General features: G+C 37.6%; 1 protein-coding gene and 1 pseudogene across 12 annotated transcripts in view; one reads left to right on the top strand and one right to left on the bottom strand.

The window, feature by feature from the left end:
* TMCC1 (transmembrane and coiled-coil domain family 1) overlaps positions 1-19987 on the top strand; it is a 246278-nt gene that overhangs the window by 65142 nt on the left and 161149 nt on the right. For 5 of the 12 annotated variants that reach the window (XM_034957343.3, XM_055110438.2, XM_063602572.1 and 2 more), the window contains one exon: positions 482-756. The exons of 6 other annotated variants lie outside the window; for them this stretch is intronic. In XM_034957343.3, coding sequence (XP_034813234.1) covers positions 523-756 — 234 coding nt within the window. In that variant the 5' untranslated portion in view covers positions 482-522. Of the gene's footprint in view, positions 1-50; positions 757-19987 lie in introns of all 12 variants that reach the window. One more of the 12 variants, XM_034957337.3, reaches the window with a different exon arrangement.
* Positions 8671-8770, bottom strand: LOC112439411 (U6 spliceosomal RNA; annotated as a pseudogene).

The following is a 19987-nucleotide window of genomic DNA, read 5'->3' as shown; positions in this document are numbered from 1 at the left end:
TATAATATAAGGTTTTTTTTTTGTTTTTTTGTTTTTTTTTTTAACATTAGATAGGCATGAAGCCTTCGTCTCACAGCTGCATGCGTAGTCACTGTTGAAGCAAATGCCTACCTAATTTGACACTCTTGGTGTGTTTAAAAAATTTTTTTGAGTTTGCAAATAAGCATATTAAGTCTACTGATGGAGCCTTCGGGCAGTGAACAGTTATTTGAGGACCCTGATCCTGGAGGCAAATCCCAAGATGCAGAGGCCAGAAAGCAGACAGAATCAGAACAAAAATTGTCTAAAATGACCCACAATGCTTTGGAGAACATTAACGTGATTGGCCAAGGCTTGAAGCATCTCTTCCAGCACCAGCGCAGGAGGTCATCAGTGTCTCCACATGATGTGCAGCAAATTCAGGCAGATCCAGAACCTGAAATGGATCTGGAAAGCCAGAACGCATGTGCTGAGATTGATGGTGTCCCCACCCACCCCACAGCTCTGAATCGTGTCCTGCAGCAGATTCGAGTGCCACCCAAGATGAAGAGAGGGACAAGCTTGCATAGTAGGCGGGGCAAGCCAGAGGCCCCAAAGGGAAGTCCCCAAATCAACAGGAAGTCTGGTCAGGAGATGACAGCTGTTATGCAGTCAGGCCGACCCAGGTCTTCATCCACAACTGATGCCCCTACCAGCTCTGCTATGATGGAAATAGCTTGTGCTGCTGCTGCTGCTGCTGCTGCATGTCTACCAGGAGAGGAGGGAACTGCGGAGCGGGTAAGTTTGTAAGATTTTGTTTTTCTGTTAACTTACTGTTTTTCATACCTAGGACTCTCCAGACTTTCCTTTGGTAACTAAAAAGATATCTCAGCAAATACCTTAAAGTTGTGGTAAAAGAATTTTTCCCCTTTTCAAATGGGTAAATAATAATTATAGCTAATGAATGAATGCTTAGAATTATATTCCTATTTCCTTCCTAACATAGTGCTATATTTTATTTTATCCTTTCGTTAAAACCTTAAGTGTATTTCATGTATTCTTTCTGTATATTTGAGGGTCAGTTTTATGGTAGAGCAATAAAGATGCTTTGTTTCTTATTGTTTTGATTTTGCACATGGAAATGGCTTTCTTACATTAATGAATGTAGTGAATAAAGTTCTAGAATCTGAGTTTGTCTGTGCTTACCATGGAAGTACACTAAGTTGGTTATAATTTTCATATACTTTGTAGTACATCAGCAGCATTCATTATACATTTTGCATGCCACGGTAGAGCATATACATTATTATAGTGTACTATTAATAAACAGATTGTTTTGGGTTTACCCAAAACCAGGCATATTAAATCTAGGAGAAACTTTTTCCATATAACTCTCAGTTATAGTTAGTTGAGGCACATAGAAGAAATAGTCCTGCTAGGGTTTGAAAACTCAGGTATGCGTAGCCATGCAGGTAGTGACAATGAGTGAACTTAAGTGTTATGGAGCTTGGACAAACTGAGGAGTTCCTGCTTTGTTTAACAGAGACAATGTCTTAGCTTTAGCTGATGGTTGAAATTTAGTACTGTGGGCACAGTCTTGCCAGAGCTTCTGATTTTTTTCAAGAGAAACTGGAAATCTAGATGGGAAATCTCTTGATTTTTAACAGATATGCAAGCCACACTGAACACATTTGTGGGCTAGGTCTGCCTTGTAAGTTACCGTTCAACTATCTTTCAGCATTACTTTTGTGTATTCCTTAAGGTTTTTGTTTGATCGTTTTCATTCTGTGTCTGCTTGCGGTACAGTTAGGTTTTTTTTATTGGATATTAAGTTACCTGGAAATATAAATACTGAGTCTAGTACCTTAAACTTTTCCTAAGGTTTTTTTTTATTGGATATTAAGTTACCTGGAAATATAAATATTGAGTCTAGAACTTTAAACCTTTCCTACCTAAATATGATATTTAAAACATATAGATAATGGACAGTAAATCACTTTAAACCTGTCAAAATAATGATGTGAATTAAAATTCAAAAAATTTAAATGGGGAAAAGTACCACATATTTATGTGTATATTCATTTTATTTTTTTTGGAGACAGGGTCTTACCCTGTCACCTAGGCTGGGGTGCAGTGGTGTGATCGTGGCTCACTGCAGCCTTAACCTCCCCAGACTCAGGTGATCATCCCACCTCAGCCTCCTGAGTAGCTGGTAATACAGGCGCATGCCAGCATGTCTGGCCAATTTTTTTTTTTTTTTTTTTTGTAGAGAGGAGATTTTGCCTTGTTGCCCAGGCCGGTCTCAAACTCCTGAGTTCAAGTGATCCGTCCACCTCAGCCTCCCAAAGTGCTGAGGTTACAGGCATGAGCCACCGTGTCCAGCCTATATTAGTTATCTTTGAAATAAAAAGAATATTTGGTCACTGATTACCCAAACTAGTTGGCAGTAAAGATTGACAGTGCAGCTATGTACCTTGTCTTAATCTTCAGCCTTTACCAGAGAACATTAAGGAATTTACAGCTAGTGATTCTGGGATTATAGACTTTTATGTTAAAAAGAAAAAGTGTAAGTAAAGCAGATTTTATTGGAAAACTTCAAGAGAAAGCGGGCAAAGTGAGAACTTTTTTCATAACATTGTTTCTTTAATGCTTTGTCAACTTTACTAGCATATGCTTACAGTAAAATCCACCAGTTTTAAGTGTACATCTTGACTAGTTTTGAAAAATATGTAGTTTTATAATAACACAGTCATTATATAGAACATTCCCATTACCCCCAAATAATGATTTCTCATGCCCCTTGGCTGCAGTCAGTCCCTCTTACCCAACCGGTGGCCTCTGGTAGCCGCTGATCTGCTTTCTATTGCTATAGTTTTGCCTTTTCTAGAATTTCCTAAAAAATTAGATCATGCAGTCTTTTGTGTTTGACTTCTTTCATTTAGTGTAATACTTTTCAACTGTTGTTGATTGTGTTGATAGTTTGTTCCTTTTTATTGCTGCACTCCAGGCTGGGCAACAAAGCAAGACCCTGTCTCAACCCCCTACCACCCCCCCCCCCCAACCAAAAAAGATAGATGTAAACTTTGGAGCTTCTAAAGGGAAAGTTTGGAAGTTATGGATTCAGGTTCTCTATTAAGGTTAATATCACTTCAGAGCTCACTATATCATCTTCTTATTTATAGCCAGATTTAGGAAAAGCAGTGTATATTAGGCTGCAATGAGGGAAGCTTTTTGGATCACTTACAGGCAGAAGGAAAGGGAAATTTTTGTAATGCCTGGCTGTACCTGGAAGATAAAGAAAAGTGGAAGAAGTTTGAGGAAGATGTATGTGTTCAAATAAAAAGATTTCTAAGTTTGAATTAGTTGAACTGTAAGCAAAACTAGTAAGGCAGGTGTACTGTTCTCCCAGTGGGGAAGAAATGAAGTGGGGAAAAGGATAATTCATGTTGTTGACCACCAGGTGGTGCCCTAGGTGAGGATTGGTAGGTGGAAGTGAGGGGATGGATGCCTGACAGGACATTGATTAACCCCGGGGTGATAATTTAATTAGTACAGGAAGTCATTAGGATGTGGGCTAGCTTGAGCACAGTGACTATTAAATAGTGATAGTGCTCTTATAAATATTGAGCTGAATTGATAACTGTGGAAGTGGAATGGACAATAGAAGAACAGGTAGGATTTGATAACACTGTTAGAATAAAAAATTTTAAAATCTGAAGTTTGCTTGGGAGAATCAGAAAATATTTTCCATTTCCACTAAACAGTTGAAAAATTGTATTTTTTAAGGAAAACCATTTAGTTTCAGTTGGGTGGCTGACACCTACTATGAAGAGAATGTCTTATAGGCCTTTAATAATACGGAACTGGAACAGTGGGCATAAGTTAGAGATGAAGATGTATTTTGGCTTTCTCATTGTTCTCCTTTAAAGATACTTTACGTAGCAAAACTTGATTGCCAAAGCAAGTAACTTACAGGTTTATTGACCCTACCTCTGAAAGCCAGAATGTTTATGGCTATGTCCTTTCCCCCAATACTGAGTTTCCTTTAATATAAATATGTATTCATTGGCCCCAAAGATATTTTGATTATCCTTAATGATCTCATGTGGGCATCAAATATAGTTCTTGTAAGAGTAGAAGTGAAGGTACAGATAAGCTAACTGTTCCTAACCTTGGTAAATTTGTTATGCAAAGTGTAATATCATAGGGATGCTTCTTAAAGTTTGTTTTTGTTTGTTTGTTTGGTTGGTTTTTTTTGACACAGAGTCACGCTCTGTCACCCAGGCTGGAGTGCAGCGGCATGATCTCTGCTCACTGCAACCTCCACCTCCCAGTTTCAAGCAATTCTCCTGCCTCACCCTCCAGAATAGCTGGGATTACAGGCACACACCACCATACCCAGCTAATTTTTGTATTTTTAGTAGAGACAGGGTTTTACCATTTTGGCCATGCTGGTCTCAAACTCCTGACCTCAAGTGATCCACCTGCCTCAGCCTCCCAAAGTGCTGGGATTACAGGCATGAGCCACCGCGCCCAGCCAAAGTTCGTTTGTTTGTTTTTTAAGTCTGAGTTACTTTCTTTCTGTTCAGAGCCTTTTATGATGAAGGCTCAACGTAATGGAAAGCAGAGTTCACTCTTTAACCTCTTTTTCCTTTATACAACAAAATGGTCCAGGCTTTAGGGTAATCAGACTCCTAAACGTATATAGTATGTGACCTAATTTCTGCTTTTCTCTTTTATTCATCAGAGATTTGGGTACTTTATCAATAGCTTTGAATCTTAGGAGTAGAGGAGGAGAATTTTAGTATCCAGAGTCCACTACTCTTTGGTTTATCCAGAACGCTAATATAAGGTCTTGCTTCCAAAGAGTCATAGATAGATAGACAGAGGGATAGGCCAAGATTGTGTTTTGTGTAAGGTAATTACTAGAGCAGACTGTTTTTTTGTTTGTTTGTTTGTTTTTCAGGGATCTCAGTACAGCATTTTTTCTCAAGAAAGACAACTTTGGCAAGTTAGCACAATGTTGAACTAAGTCGGTGTTTGTTAAAAATTGACTTATTTTGATGTTATCATAGCCTATGATCCTGTTGGTCAATGTGAGCAGGCTAGATCTCATTTTTGAACTTTTGTACTTCAGGGTCACAATTAATATACATTATGCGTTAATAGGTGTCTCTCACTTTGTATATACATCAACTTTGGGAATATGTTCCTAAACAAAATTTTAAATATATAAAATGTTATTTTTGTTTTGTTTTGTTTGAGATGGAATTTCGCTCTTGTTGCCCAGGCTGGAGTGCGGTGGCGTGATCTCGGCTCACTTCAACCTCCACCTCCTGGGTTCAAGCGATTCTCCTGCCTCAGCCTCCCAAGTAGCTGAGATTACAGGCGCACATCACCATGCCTGTATAATTTTTATATTTTTAGTAGAGATGGGGTTTCACCATGTTTGTCAGGCTGGTCTTGAACTCGTGACCTCAAATGATCCACCTGCCTCAGCCTCTCAAAGTGCTGAGATTACAGGCCTGAGCCACTGTGCTGGCCTAAAATGTTTTATTTTAAAAATTAAAGTTATGGCAAATCTTTTTATTTTGTCATAGTAACATCTTACTGGGATAAGAAACCCTGACTCAGATTTCAAAACTGTAATAATGAGGAAGCTAAGAATTCAAAAGTCTTGAGTTGCAAAATGAGTCCCTTGCACCACAAATGATTTCTAGTCAGAAGATCACCGGCTGCTGCCAAGTGACTACCAGACTCATAGACTGTTAGGCCTATTAAGCTACTTTGATTAATTCTAATCAAACTCCTAATTTTACAGGTCCAGAGATGTTAAAAACCTGCCTGAAGTTATACAGTTAATTATGAGTGATACCAGGACCAGATCCCTGGGTTCCCTCTTGTTTTGTGTTCAGCATTCTTGCCTCTTTACCTGGTTGAGCATGCCAGAGAATTGAAGAATGCCGGAGAATTGAAGAACACCAGTTCTTTCAAGCAGGAAATAAGAAAAGGGGAAAGGAAAGTTTTTCCTTTTTTCAAAGATTGGTTGCTAGATCAGCTTGTTTGAAGGCAGAAATCTAAGAGCAGTGACAAAGACTGATTTCATCACTACCTCTGGTTTCTTATGTTATTATGTATTTTTTGAGATGGGGTTGGGGTCTTGCTCTAATGCCCAGGCTAGAGTGCGGTGGTGCAATCATGGCTCATTGCATCCTCAAACTTCTGAGCTCAAGGGATTTTTCCACCTCAGTCTCTTGAGTAGCTAGGACTATAGGCATGTGCCACCATGCCTGGTTCTTATATTATTACTTTAAAACAATTTTGCCATCATTTTCAGACGGGTAACAGTAGATATCAAATACTGAAATGATTCCCTAAAGTTATTTTAATCCCATTCATCATTAAAATATGAGCAGTGACATCCTGGATTCTCAGATGTCTAAACAAAATAATAACAAAATAGTTATTTACAATGCCTAAAAAATAAGGCCTCATAAATATATATAAATATATGTATTTATATTTGAGACAGGGTCTCACTCTGTCACCCAGGCTGGAGTGTAGTGGTGTGATCACAGCTAACTGCAGCCTCGACCTCCCAGGCTCAAGTGACCACCCACCTTAGCCTCTTCAAGTAGCTGGGACCACAGGTGAGTGCCACTGCACCCGGCTAATTTTTGTATTTTTTTGTAGAGGAGTTTTGCGGTGTTGCCCAGGCTGGTCTTGAACTCCTGGGCTCAAGTCATCCACCCGCCTCAGCCTCCCAAAGTGCTGGGATTACAGGTGTGAGCCACTGCATGTGGCCAAGGACTCTTATATTTAGTGAGATGGCTGGTTAAATAGTCTTCATGGAGTTATTTCTGCATTGTGAGTTTGAGGGTGGGATGGAAAACAGGGCCCATAATTAAAGTTTCTTACTAACCACGTAAAATGTTGCAGAGTTATAGTAAGAAAGAGTGATGACGATGAGAATCATCCCTCTGTTATCTTATTGCCTTAAGACACCAAGAAACCTGCCCTGGAAATGCTGAATTTTAATGAACTCATAAAATGAACTTTAATTGGGAATCTTTTCCATGTACTTGATAGTATTCTTTGCAAGAATTTTGTTGAAGTGAATTTGTTTTTATATCATTATATCAGATCATTCTTAACAAATATTTGAGTGTCTAATGTATGTAAGATCCTTTCCATGTATACTTTGCAGTTTAATTTACATGTGAGTATTTTGGGGCAGGTCAATATCTTTAAAAAAAAAATGAAGTAATTAGTGCTTAGGGAAAATTTTAAAACTTGTCTAAGACCAGAGAGCTAGTTCATGGCTGAGTCTGAGCTCTTTGCACATGTACACATCTACATCTACATCTACACATCTACAGCACAGATGCCTCAATATTGATAGCTTTTATCATGTACTTAGTGTGGGGAGTGTAATATAAAGGCAGAGAATATAGATCTTAGAATGATACAGGCTGTCAAAAAGTCGGTAATCTGCCAAGTAATTTTCCTAAAACACATAAGAAAAAAACTTGAACAGTTGGTCTTAGTTAAAATTGAAGCAAGATTTGAGGCTTCATAATTAACTCTTAAAGTAGAAACTTAGATGAAAGAAAAAAGTAAGTTTCCCACTGCTTTCCTTATGTACTATCAAAAGGCCACAATGAAATTGCTGGAAGTCGCCACCTCTTACTAACCTCCGAACAGTGCTTAAAAGTAGGAAGTGAGAGGTAATTGGCTGGTTTATCTTTGCTTCCATGCAGTTTTACTGGCCTATAATCTGGTGGTTAATAGCATCGATTGTTTTTAATTCTGTTGTTTTTTTCCTGCCAAGTTGCTATAACCATCTGGGAAGGGTAAGATAAGAGTGCTGGAGCATTGTCCTAAGAAAGTTCCACTTCTCCTTTTGAGCCTTTCTTGAACACAAATCTCATATTGGGAGAGATTTCTACAGTCGTTTTCATTTATAGCTCTCTAACATTCTCCCTAAACGGTTGTCTGGCCTCTCAGAATCTCCCAAAGCAGCCTATTCTACTTGTGCCTCTGTTAGACAAATCTAATATATTAATCTGAATCTGGTACCCTGTATTTCTCCAGTTAGGGCCAATCAGAATATGTAATGCCTCTGCAGGCATGAATTGCCTTCACATTGTGTCTCTTCCTGAATAATCCCTTCTCCAGACTAATAATCCTTAGTCCTTGGGATATATATATATTTTTTTTTAATTTAACATTTTTTGATCCAGGCATTTTAAGTGTTTGGGATACAGTAGTGAATTCTCACTACAAACAACTGTACTGTGAAGTATTACTATCTCTATTTTTATAAGTGAAGAAACAAGATGAAGTCGGAATGACTTATCATGTTTACACAATTGGTAAGAAGTTTGTAATGGATGTCAGAACCAAGTCTTTTTAGCTCTAGAAGTCATGCTTTTGACCACTGCTCTTTGCTACTGTAGGTCTTGCCAAGAATAATCTAGTAGGCGTCTTCAAGGCCTGAAATAGATAGTTCAAGGAGAAGGCTCATCTAAGGAATGGCATAAACACCTTCTAGATAAGAAATTCTGAGGTTCCTTGGGATATTAAATGAATCCGTAGCCTTCCTGGGTTCCACTGGGAAACTTGACGTCAAGTAGATTCTTAGCTGGGTTTGGTGGCACACACCATTAAATTTGTGGTTTCAACAATTCACTAAGGACCCCAACGTCCATAAAAAATATGGAGTGTTTCACGAGTTTTTGTGTCATCTTCTTCAGAAGCCATGATAATCTTTGTATTCCAATTTTAGTATATGGGCTGCTGAAGCAAGCCCCGGGTTATTCATTCACATCATAATTTTGAGTACTTAGTCATACTGGTCCATCAACTCTAACTGTTCCCGTTCTTCAGTATTCCGCTTAAATTCTAGTCTCCAGAACAGAACACAATGCCCAGATCTGATTACAGTAGTGAATAGACCTTTCCTAATTCTGAAGTATTATATGCTTATGGTCAGCACAACTCCAGTTTGAAATTGTTTTTCCTTTTTGTGATCTGACTTACCTTTCATCTTTAATTTTTATTTGGCAAAAGTTGTAGAGTTTAATTCAGAGTAATTGAAATTTTTACAGGCAGTAAAATAATACAGATGTTTAGTCATTTTGAGACTGTTAGTAAAAAGGCTTTTTCTAGAGAACTTAACTTCTAATTTCTAATATATTTACTTTTAAGAATGAGAACCCTTCACACCTGTAATCCCAGCACTTTGGGAGGCCGAGGCGGGCGGATCACCTGAGGTCAGGAGTTCGAGACCAGCCTGGTCAACATGGTGAAACCCTGTCTCTACTAAAAATAAAAAAAATTAGCCTGGCATGGTGGTGCACACCTGTAATCCCAGCTACTCAGGAGGCTGAGGCAGGAGAATCACTTGAACCCGGGAGGTGGAGGTTACAGTGAGCCGAGATCGGGCCATTGCACTCCAGCCTGGGTGACAGAGTGAGACTCCGTCTCAAAAGAAAAAAAGAAAGAAAGAAAAAGAATGAGAACCTTTCACATTCTACATTTTATTTCATTTCATCTTAGGCTAGTCAAGTGAACTGTTTGGCCTGGAGAAGGAACAAAGAAATCTGTAACTGGTTGTGATCAATTAGTTGTGAGCATTACTGCACTTGGACCAGCCTCAACTTCTACCTTTTTAAATTGGTGTTAGAGATTAACCAAATGTCACCTACATCATTTCCCAACACTGATACCATGTGCTTCAGCACCTCATTTTTCTTACTTTGTATTTATAGTATTATTTATTTAATGTATAGCCATATTCTTCAGAATAATTAAGAATTGTGGCATGTTGAAGAATTCAGTCATTTATTAGCCCTTCAGATATCTTTGTTTTTTTAATCAGTGCTCAATTTGTTTTGCAAAAAGTTTTCTTTAAAACTTTTCTTTAAAAATTTCTTTAAAACTTTTCTTTAAAAGTTTCTTTAAAACTTTTCTTTAAAAGTTTCTTTAAAGCTTTTCTTTAAAAGTTTCTTTAAAGCTTTTCTTTAAAAGTTTCTTTAAAGCTTTTCTTTAAAAGTTTCTTTAAAGCTTTTCTTTAAAAGTTTCTTTAAAGCTTTTCTTTAAAAGTTTCTTTAAAGCTTTTCTTTAAAAGTTTCTTTAAAGCTTTTCTTTAAAAGTTTCTTTAAAGCTTTTCTTTAAAAGTTTCTTAGAAACTTTTAAAGAAAATTTAAAAAGTTTCTTAGAAACTTTTAAAGAAAATTTAAAAAGTTTCTTAGAAACTTTTAAAGAAAATTTAAAAAGTTTCTTAGAAACTTTTAAAGTAAATTTAAAAAGTTTCTTAGAAACTTTTAAAGAAAATTTTAAAAGTTTCTTTGAAACTTTTAAAGAAAATTTTAAAAGTTTCTTTGAAACTGTTCTTTAAAAGTTTCTTTAAAACTTTTCTTTAAAAATTTCTTTAAAACTTTTCTTTAAAAATTTCTTTAAAACTGATGTCTGCTGATCACAGAAATTTAAAGAAGTTTTGTATATTTTTTTTTTTTCTTAAAAAATAATTCCCAGCCAGGTGCTGAGGCTCACACCTGTGATCCCAGCTCTTTGGGATGCTGAGGTGGGCGGATCACTTGAGGTTGGGAGTTCGAGACCAGCTTACCAGCATGGTGAAACCCCATCTCCACTAACAATACAAAAAAGGCCCGGCATGGTGGCTCACAACTGTAATCCCAGCACTTTGGGAGGCCGAGGTGGGTGGATCACCTGAGGTCAGGAGTTTGAGACCAGCCTGGCCAACATGGTGAGACCCCGTCTCTACTAAAAATACAAAAATTAACCGGGCGTGGCACATGTCTGTGGTCCCAGCTAGTCCAGTGGCTACAGCAGGAGAATTGCTTGAACTTGGGAGGCAGAGGTTGCAGTGAGCTGAGATCGCGCCACTGCACTCTAGCCTGGGTGACAGACCAAGACTCCATCTCAAAAAAGAAAAAAAAATTAGCTGGGTGTGGTGGTGCACACCTGTAATTCCAGCTCCTTGGGAGGATGAGGCATGAGAATCACTTGAACCCAGGAGGTGGAGGTTGCAGTGAGTAGAGATCTCACCACTGCACTCCAGTCTGGGTGACAGAGTGAGACTCCATCTAAAAAAGAAAAAAAAAAATTCCCAGCTTAATAGAAACTTCAGCCACTCTGAAAATCAAAATATGAAGATGTGGGATAGTCTCTAAGGGCCTAGAAGGAAGAAATTCTTGTTAGCAATTTATTTCCCTTTGGATAATAAGATAGTAAATATTCTTTTCTGTCAGATTTTTTGATTTGGTAATTTCATGATCTTAAAGTTCACAGATATTATTAATTGATTGAGACAGGGTCTTTCTTTGTTGCCCAGGCTGGAGTGCAGTAGTTTGATCACGGCTCACTGCAGCCTTGATCTCCTGGGCTCAAGCGATCCTCCCACCTCAGCCTCCCAAAATGCTAGTATTAGAGACATGGGCCACCACACCTGGCCGACTCTTATGGGTGTAAAACAAAGATTTTTACTTTGGTCAATAAGGTTGTTTTGGTTTTAAATAACAGTTGACACTGTGCCCCAGAAACCTGATTCAAATGTGCTTGCCTTTTTTTTAATTTAAATTTTATCTTTTAAAATTGATATATAATTTACGTATTTTGGGGGTACATGTGATCATTTAATACATTTATATAACTCATAAACATCAAATCAATGTAACTGGGATATCTATCACCTTAAATATTTGTCTTGTCTTTTTCTTTTTTCTTTTTAGACAGGCTCTCACTCTGTCACCCAGGTTGGAGCGCAGTGGTGCAGTCATAGCTCATTGCCACCTCAAATTCCTGGCTCAAGCAATCCTCCTGCCTCACCCTCCCTAGTAGCTGGGACTACAGGTGTGCACCGTCACACCTGGCTTATTTTTTATTTTTATTTTTTCTAGAAATGGGGTCTTGATATGTTGACCAGGCTGATCTCAAACTCCTGGGCTCAAGTAATCCTCCCATCTCAGCCTCCTAAAGTGTTAGGATTACAAGCATGAGCCATTATGCCTGGCCTTGTCTTTTCTTTATGCTAGAAACATTTGAATTATTATCTTCTATAATCACCCTACTGATCTATCAAACATTAGGTCTTATTTCTTCTATTTCTTCTATCAGACCCCGTTTATTTGTACCCATTAATCAACCTCTCTCCTTCCCTCCCTCTCCCTTACCTTTCCCAAGCCTCTGGTAACCACTAGTCTACTCTTTATTTTCATGAGATCCACTATTTTTTAGCTCCCACATGTGAGTGATAACATGTGATGTTTATCTTGCTTGGCTTATTTCACTTAACAAAATGAGTTCCATTTCCATCCGTGTTGCTGCAAATGAAAGGATTTCATTCTTCTTTATGGCTTTATAATATTTCATTGTGTTTGTATACCACATTTTCTTTATTCATTTGTCCACTGATGGGCAGTTACATTGATTCCATGTTTTGGCTATTGTGAATAGCACTTGCAAATAAACATGGCAATGCAGATGTCCGTTTGATATCTTGATTTCTTTTCTTTTGGCTATATACCCAGTAGTAGAATTCCTGGGTCATATGGTAGTTCTATTTTTAATTTCTAAAGGAACCTCCGTAAAGTTTTCCATAGTGGCTGTACTAATTTACATTTCTACCAACAGTATACATCCCCTTTCTCCACATGCTCCCCAGCATGTTATTCCCTGTCTTTTTGATAAAAGCCATTCTAACTGGGGTGATGTGATGTCTCATTGTGGTTTTGATTTGCATTTCTCTGATGATTAGTGATATTGAGCATTTTTTCATATACTTGTTGGCCATTTGTATGCCATCTTTTGAGAAATGACTATTCAAATCTTTTGCCCATTATAAAATTGAATTTGTTTTGCTATTGAGTTGTTTTGAGTTCCTTATGTATTCTGGTTATTAATCCCTTGTCAGATGGATAGTTTGTAAATATTTTCTCCCATTCTGTGGATTGTCTTTTCACTTTGTTGGTTGTTTCCTTTGCTGTGCAGAAGCTTTTTAGCATGATGTGATCCCATTTGTCTGTTTTTGCTTTGGTTGCCTGTGCTTTTGAGGTCTTACACTGAAAATCCTTGTCCAGACCAATGTCCTGTAGCATTTCCCCAATGATTTCTTCTAGTAGTTTCATAGTTTCCAGTCTTAGATTTAAGTCTTTAATCCCTTTTGATTTGATTTTTGTATATGTTCAGAGATAGGGGTGTAGTTCCATTCTGCAGGTGGTTGTCCATTTTCCCCAGCACCATTTATTAAAGAGACTGTTCTTACCCCATTGTATGTTCTTGGTGCCTTTGTTGAAAATGGGTTGGCTATAAATGTGTTGATTTATATCTGGGTTTTCCATTCTGTTCCATTGGTCTGTGTGTTTTTATGCCAGTACCGTGCTAATATGTTTACTATTGCTTTATAGTATGTTTTGAAGTCAGGTAGTGTGATACCTCCCATTTTGTTCTTTTTGCTCAGGATTGCTTTGGCTATTCAATGTCTTCTGTGGTTCCATATAAATTTAAGAGTTTTTTCTGTTGCTGTGAATGTTACTTATTTCTAGCTTTATTCCATTGTGGTCAGAAAAGTTAATATGATTTATTTTTTTTTAATTGTTGAGATTTGTTTAAGATATGGTCTCTTCTGGAGAATGTTCCCTTGTGGTGATGAAAAGAATGAGTATTCTGCAGCAATTGGGTGAAATGTTCTATAAATGTCAGGTCTGTTAAGTATGGTGTCTACTTTAACTTTTGTGTCTCTGTTGATTTTCTGTCTGGATGATCTGTCCATTATTGAGAATGAGGTGCTGACTTTCTCTACTAGTATTGTATTACAGTCTATCAGTCTATCTCTCCCTTTAGATCTACTAATGTTTGCCTCATGTACTTGGGAGCTCTGATGTTGGGTACATAGATACTTATAATTGTTACATCGGCTTCCTGAATTAACCAGTTTATCTTTATATAGTGACCTACTTTGTCTCTTCCTATAGTCTTTGATTTGTAATCTATTTTATCTGATGTAAGTATAGCTACTTCTACTCTTTTTTGTTTTCCAGTTGCATAGACTATATTTTCCCCACCCCTTCACTTTCAGTCTATGTGTATCTTTGTAGGAGAAGTGGGTTCCTTGTAGGCAGCATATAGGTGGGTCTTATTTCTTTGTCCATTCAGCCACTTTATGCCTTTTAATTGGAGAATTGAGTCCATTTACATTCAGTGTTATTTTTGATAAGTAAGGGCTTAATACTGCCATTTTATTGCATATTCTGGTTGTTTTGTAACTCCTCTTTTCATCCCTTTTTTACTGTTGTCTTTGTGGTTAAGTGATTTTCTCTGGTAGTATGTTAATTCATTGCTTTTTATTTTTAGTGAATCTGTTATAGGTTTTTGCATTTTGGTTACCATGAGGCTTACAACAAACATAACAAGTTATTTTAAAGAGATGGCAACTTATGTTAGATCACAAAGAAAAGATTAGAAACAAAGATTCTGCCACTTTAAATAGGAATTCACAGGATGAATACTTAAAATTCACTGCAGGAAAATTAGCCTGTGAGTGAAGATCTGGTTCAGGAGTACACTGGGAAATTGTTTGGCATCTTATCTAAACCTTACACTCAGGTCTTCTCCTAATGTCTTTAGAAATTTCATGGTTTCTGATTGTCAAGCCATTTCCACATAGGAAATGCAAGCCTATAACTCAACTCTTTGGGAGAATAAATATATAAATAGTTATTCCAACAGTGGACTTTTATCACTTACCCTGCTTTATTATACAAAAAAAATAATAATAAGGAAAAAGAACTTAAGGACAAGTTTAGAATGGATGAACAATTAAAGTGTTTATTATCACAGATGACTTAGTAAATACATTTTTAAATTGTTAAATTTCCTTTAACATATATAAGTACTATTTCCTTAAGAATAATCTCTTCTTCAGTAGAAATGGAATAGCTTCATCTTTTTTTTTTAACTTTTATTTTAGGTTCAGGAGTGCATGGCTAGGTTTGTTAAATAGGTAAACTGCATGTTGCGGGGGTTTGTCGTACAAATTATTTCATTACCCAGGTAATAAGCATAGTACCCAATAGGTAGTTTTTCGATCCTCACCCTCCTCCCACTCTCCACCCTCAAGTAGGCCCTGGTGTCTGTTGTTCCCTTCTTTGTGTCCGTACTAAATGTTTAACTCCCTCTTGTAAGTGAGAACATGAGGTATATGGTTTTCTGTTCCTGTGTTAGTTTGTGTAGGATAATGGCCTCCAGCTCCGTAAGGACATGATCTCATTATTTTTTTATTGCTGTGTAGTATTCTGTGGTGTACATGTACCACATTTTCTTTATCCAGTCTACCATTGATGGGCATTTAGGATGATTCCATGTCTTTGCTATTGTGAATAGTGCTGCAGTGAACATACATGTGCATGTGTCTTTGTGGAATAATTATTTATATTCCTTTGGGAAAATACATAATAGGATTGCTGGGTTAAATGGTAATTCTGTTTTAAGTTATTTGAGAAATCGCCAGACTGCTTTCCATAATGGCTGGACTAATTTACATTCCTACCAGCAGTGTGTAAGTGTTCTCTTTTCTCCACAACCTCACCAGCATCTGTTATTTTTTGACTTTTTAATAATAGACATTCTGACTGGTGTGAGATGGTATCTTATTGTGGTTTAGATTTGCATTTCTCTAATGATTAGTGATGTTGAGTATTTTTTCATAAGCCTGTTGCTGCATGCATGTTATCTTTTGAAAAGTGTTCGTTCATGTCGTTTGCCCACTTTTTAATGAGGGTTGTCTGATTTAAGTTCCTTATAGATTCTGAATATTAGACCTTTATCTGATGTATAGTTTGCAAGTATTTTCAAGTATTTTCTCCCCTTCTGTAGGCTGTTTACTCTTTGATAGTTTCTTCTGTTGTGCAGAAGCTCTTTAGTTTCATTGGGTCCCATTTGTTTATTTTTGGTTTTGTTGCAATCGCTTTTGGCATCTTTGTTATGAAGTCTTTGCCAGGTCCTATGTCCAGATGGTATTTCCTAGGTTATCTTCAAAGGTTTTTATAGTTTTTCATTTTAGATTTAAGTCTTAAATATGCCTCATCTTTTCAAGCTTAAAATTATCTCACCTTAAAAACAATAACCTTAGTGTCTCTACCTTTTCTTTTTTTGGGGGGAGGTCGGGTATTTGTTTTGTGAAATCCAGCAAGTGAAGATAAACCAGCAATAAATTTATAGCTTCTTCAATAAAATATCTTGAAAACAGGGGTATTAAAAGTGAAATCTCAGTACCAGAGATTTGATTTGAGTATTGTGGATGTGATTGTAGTCCTACAGAGTACCAGCTTAAGTTTCTTTGTTATAGTTGTGGTGCTCTTCTTTCCTCTTTTACATAATGCCCTGTTTTTTTCTCATTGGCTTTTTTTTTTTTTTTTTTTTTTTTTGAGACAGAGTCTTGCTCTGTTGCCTAGGCTGGAGTGCAGTGGCGTGATCTCACTGCACCCTCCACCTCCCAGATTCAAGTGATTCTTCTGCCTCAGCTTCCCTAGAAGCTGGGATTACAGGTGCGTGCCACCACATCTAGCTAATTTTTGCATATTTAGCAGAGATGGAGTTTCACTGTGTTGGCCAGGCTGATCTTGATTTCCTGATCTCAGGTGATTTGCCCACCTTGGCCTCCCAAAGTGCTGGGATTATAGGCATGAGCCACCACGCCCAGCCATTTCTCATTGTTAACACAAAGGTAAAAGCCCTTCTGTACTAATGAATCTAAGAGTATTGAATAGTAAGAATCACCAAAACTTGATTTCTTTCTTTCTTTTTTTTTTTTTAAATTGAGGCAGAGTCTTGCTCTGTCACCCAGGCTGGAGTGCAGTGGCACAACCTGGGCTCAGTGCAACCTCCACCTACTGGGTTCAAGTGATTCTCCTTCCTGAGCCTCCTGAGTAGCTGGGATTACAGGCGCATGCCACCACGCCCAGCTAAGTTTTGTATTTTTAGTAGAGACAGGGTTTCGCCATGTTGGCCAGGCTGGGCTCGAACCCCTGACCTCAGGTGATCTGCCCACCTCAGCCTCCCAAAGTGCTGGGATTACAGGCATGAGCCACTGCGCCTGGCCCAAAACTTGATTTCTTTTTTAAAAAAATGCATAGTCTTGCATTTATTGAAGATTTGCTGAGAAAATTCCCATCTCAGGATCACTTTTCTCAAATGGTTGGACACCGTGGCTCATGCCCCTAATCCCAGCACTTTGGGAGGCTGATGTGGGAGGATCACTTGAGCCAGGAGTTCAAGACCAGCCTGGGCAACACAGTGAGACCCCTGTCTCTACAAGAAATTTAAAAAAAAACAGCCAGGTGTGGTGGCACACACCTGTAGTCCAAGCTACTTGGGAGGCTGAGGCAGGAGGATCACTTGAGGCCAAGAGTTGAGGTTACAGGGAGCTGTTGACTGTGCCACTGCAGTCCAGTCTGGGCAACAGAGTGATATCCTATCTCTAAAAAATTAAAAATAAATAAAAAATATATAAAATGAATGGCCATGAAAGTGAGCATCCTAATTCTGATCTATTTGTTTCTGAGCATTTCTTTGTAAGCTTAACAATGGAGTAGTGCATCAGAGTAACCGATCAATATAACCTTCCCCATGTGGATGCTCTGAGGAATACGCTTTAGAATTTTAGTGATATAGAAGCTTATTAGAAGAACATACACAGTCTTAGGGAGCATACTCTTGGTTTATTAATTAAAAAAACTCATATGTTAAGCAGCTGTGCAAATGCACGTTTAAATAACCATTTTACCATAGGATAGGACTAGAATACCTTAAACATTGTTTTCTGCCTTAAGCTCACCACAGGCTTTCCAATAACATTAAACTTGTTTCAACAATTGTAGATGTTCAAGACACAGCTATACATTCTTCTAGGTGAAAGAACAGTATCCAGGTTTTCTGCTCCATAGAATCATTGTTTTCTATAAAAATGCAAAACACCTGAAGGAAACAATTTACCTAATTTTGTTGTTGTAAATGTGATTGCTTATGAGTTGAAACATTGCTTTGATAAGCTTCCTTCCATATTCGTTGATGTCATACATTGTCTTTATATTATATAATTTGTGATGAGTTATACCATAGAATCAAGTTCAGTTTAAGCAGATAAATGCTTGTGAGATTAACATATTCTTCTTAGGAATGTTTGCCCATTGAGCCTTAAGATACAGGGTGAACTTGCTTAAGTTTCTGTGCATAAAGATAAAATGCAAGCTGTTTTCTATTGTCAGAAGTTTAGCTTTATGAGAATGAGTATAAAGGTTTTGTGATCCGATTGTAGTTCAGGAGGATTTAGGCCACAGTATAAATTACCTGTTTTGGTTCTGCGTACTAGTATGTGATATATGTCTCTTGATTTTTGCTTTGTTTTGTTTTGTTTTGTTTGGGAGACAGTGTCTCTCACTCTGTTGCCCAGTGGTGCAATCTTGGCTCACTGCAACCCCTGCCTCCTGGGTTTAAGTGATTCTTCCACCTCAGCCTCCCTAGTAGCTGGGACTACACGTGCCTGCCACCATGCCCAGCTAATTTTTGTATGTTTTTGTAGAAATGGGGTTTTACCATGTTGCCCAGGCTGGTCTTGAACTTGTGAGCTCAAGCCATCCACCCACCTTGGCCTCCCAAAGTGCTGGGATTACAGGTGTGAGCTACCGCATCCAGCCTGATTTTTGCTCATAGTTCTGTATCAGTATCTTTTGTTGCCTTAGGGTGCAGAGATGTGTGGATTAGTACAGAAATTCAAGACAAGTTTGACTTTCACATGTTGTTTTCATTGTTATGAGGATTTGTAGCTCTAATGTTTTTCTACATAAAATCAGTAAAACTAAATAAAATCAGGGTCCTTATTTAGATGAGTAACTTGCTTTGTCACATCAAGATTAAATGTACTGTTTTAGTGGGATTTACCTAAAAAGAGGTAAAAAAAGAATTGGCTACTACTGAAACCAGGAAAATTGTTTGCAAAATGCATTAATGTTCAGTGTGGAAAATACCAAAAGCTATTCTTTTTTGTAGGATTTCAGTACTTTAACTAAATGTTTTTCTATAAATACTGTCTTTACCTCTCTCTCTCTTCTTTTGCACCCTGGAGATTTTTTTTTTCTTCCTGTCAGTTTGTATCTCTTATCGTTTACTGTCTGTGGCTTCACAATACTGTATTGTTACAGTACCATTTAAAAAATTACAGCTGGAAGCTCTGAAATGCATCCTGACAAAGGAAGGCTGAATTGTGTGGCTTTAGGCCAACAGTAAGCTACAGGAACAAATGAAATTAAGAAGTTAATATTATTTCAGATATGTGTTTGTGTCCTTAGTCTTACAGAGAATTATTAAAACCAGGAATTTAAAAGTCGTATCTGCTTTCCAACACTAGGAGTATGAAACATTTTACTTGCTTGTGAATCTTCTATTTTACATGTTATTTTTTGTGAACAACTTTCTGTAGATTTATTTAATATAATCTTCCAGAATTTTTTTTTTTTTTTTTTTTTTTTTTTGAGATGGAGTCTTGGTCTGTCGCCTAGGCTGGAGTGCAGTGGCGCGATCTCAGCTCACTGCAAGCTCCACCTCCTGGGTTCACACCATTCTCCTGCCTCAGCCTCCCAAGTAGCTGGGACTACAGGTGCCTGCCACCACACCCAGCTAACTTTTTGTATTTTTAGTAGAGATGCGGTTTCACTGTGTTAGCCAGGATGGTTAGCCAGGTCAGGATCTCCTGACCTCATGATCTGGGATTACAGGTGTGAGCCACTGCTCCTGGCCTAATCTTCCAGGTTTGTTAAGCTCTCAGAAACAAGTTTCTTTGTTGTTGTTTTTTTTTTTTCAGCATATCTAACCCAAGTAAAATTTATTTTAACTTTTTGATCTTTTAATTTTTTATTCTGAAATTTATCTAAATATTTTCTAAATAACATGCTTATGCTGCTAATTTTTTTTTCTGTTTTGGATATCTTGAGTTCCTTTAATGAAAATGATC

This window comes from Pan paniscus, chromosome 2 (genome assembly GCF_029289425.2).
Source record: "Pan paniscus chromosome 2, NHGRI_mPanPan1-v2.0_pri, whole genome shotgun sequence".
In the NCBI taxonomy this organism is placed as follows: Eukaryota; Metazoa; Chordata; class Mammalia; order Primates; family Hominidae; genus Pan; species Pan paniscus.
The sequence above is the reverse complement of the archived record's forward strand: the minus strand, read 5'-3'. Positions and strand labels throughout refer to the sequence as shown.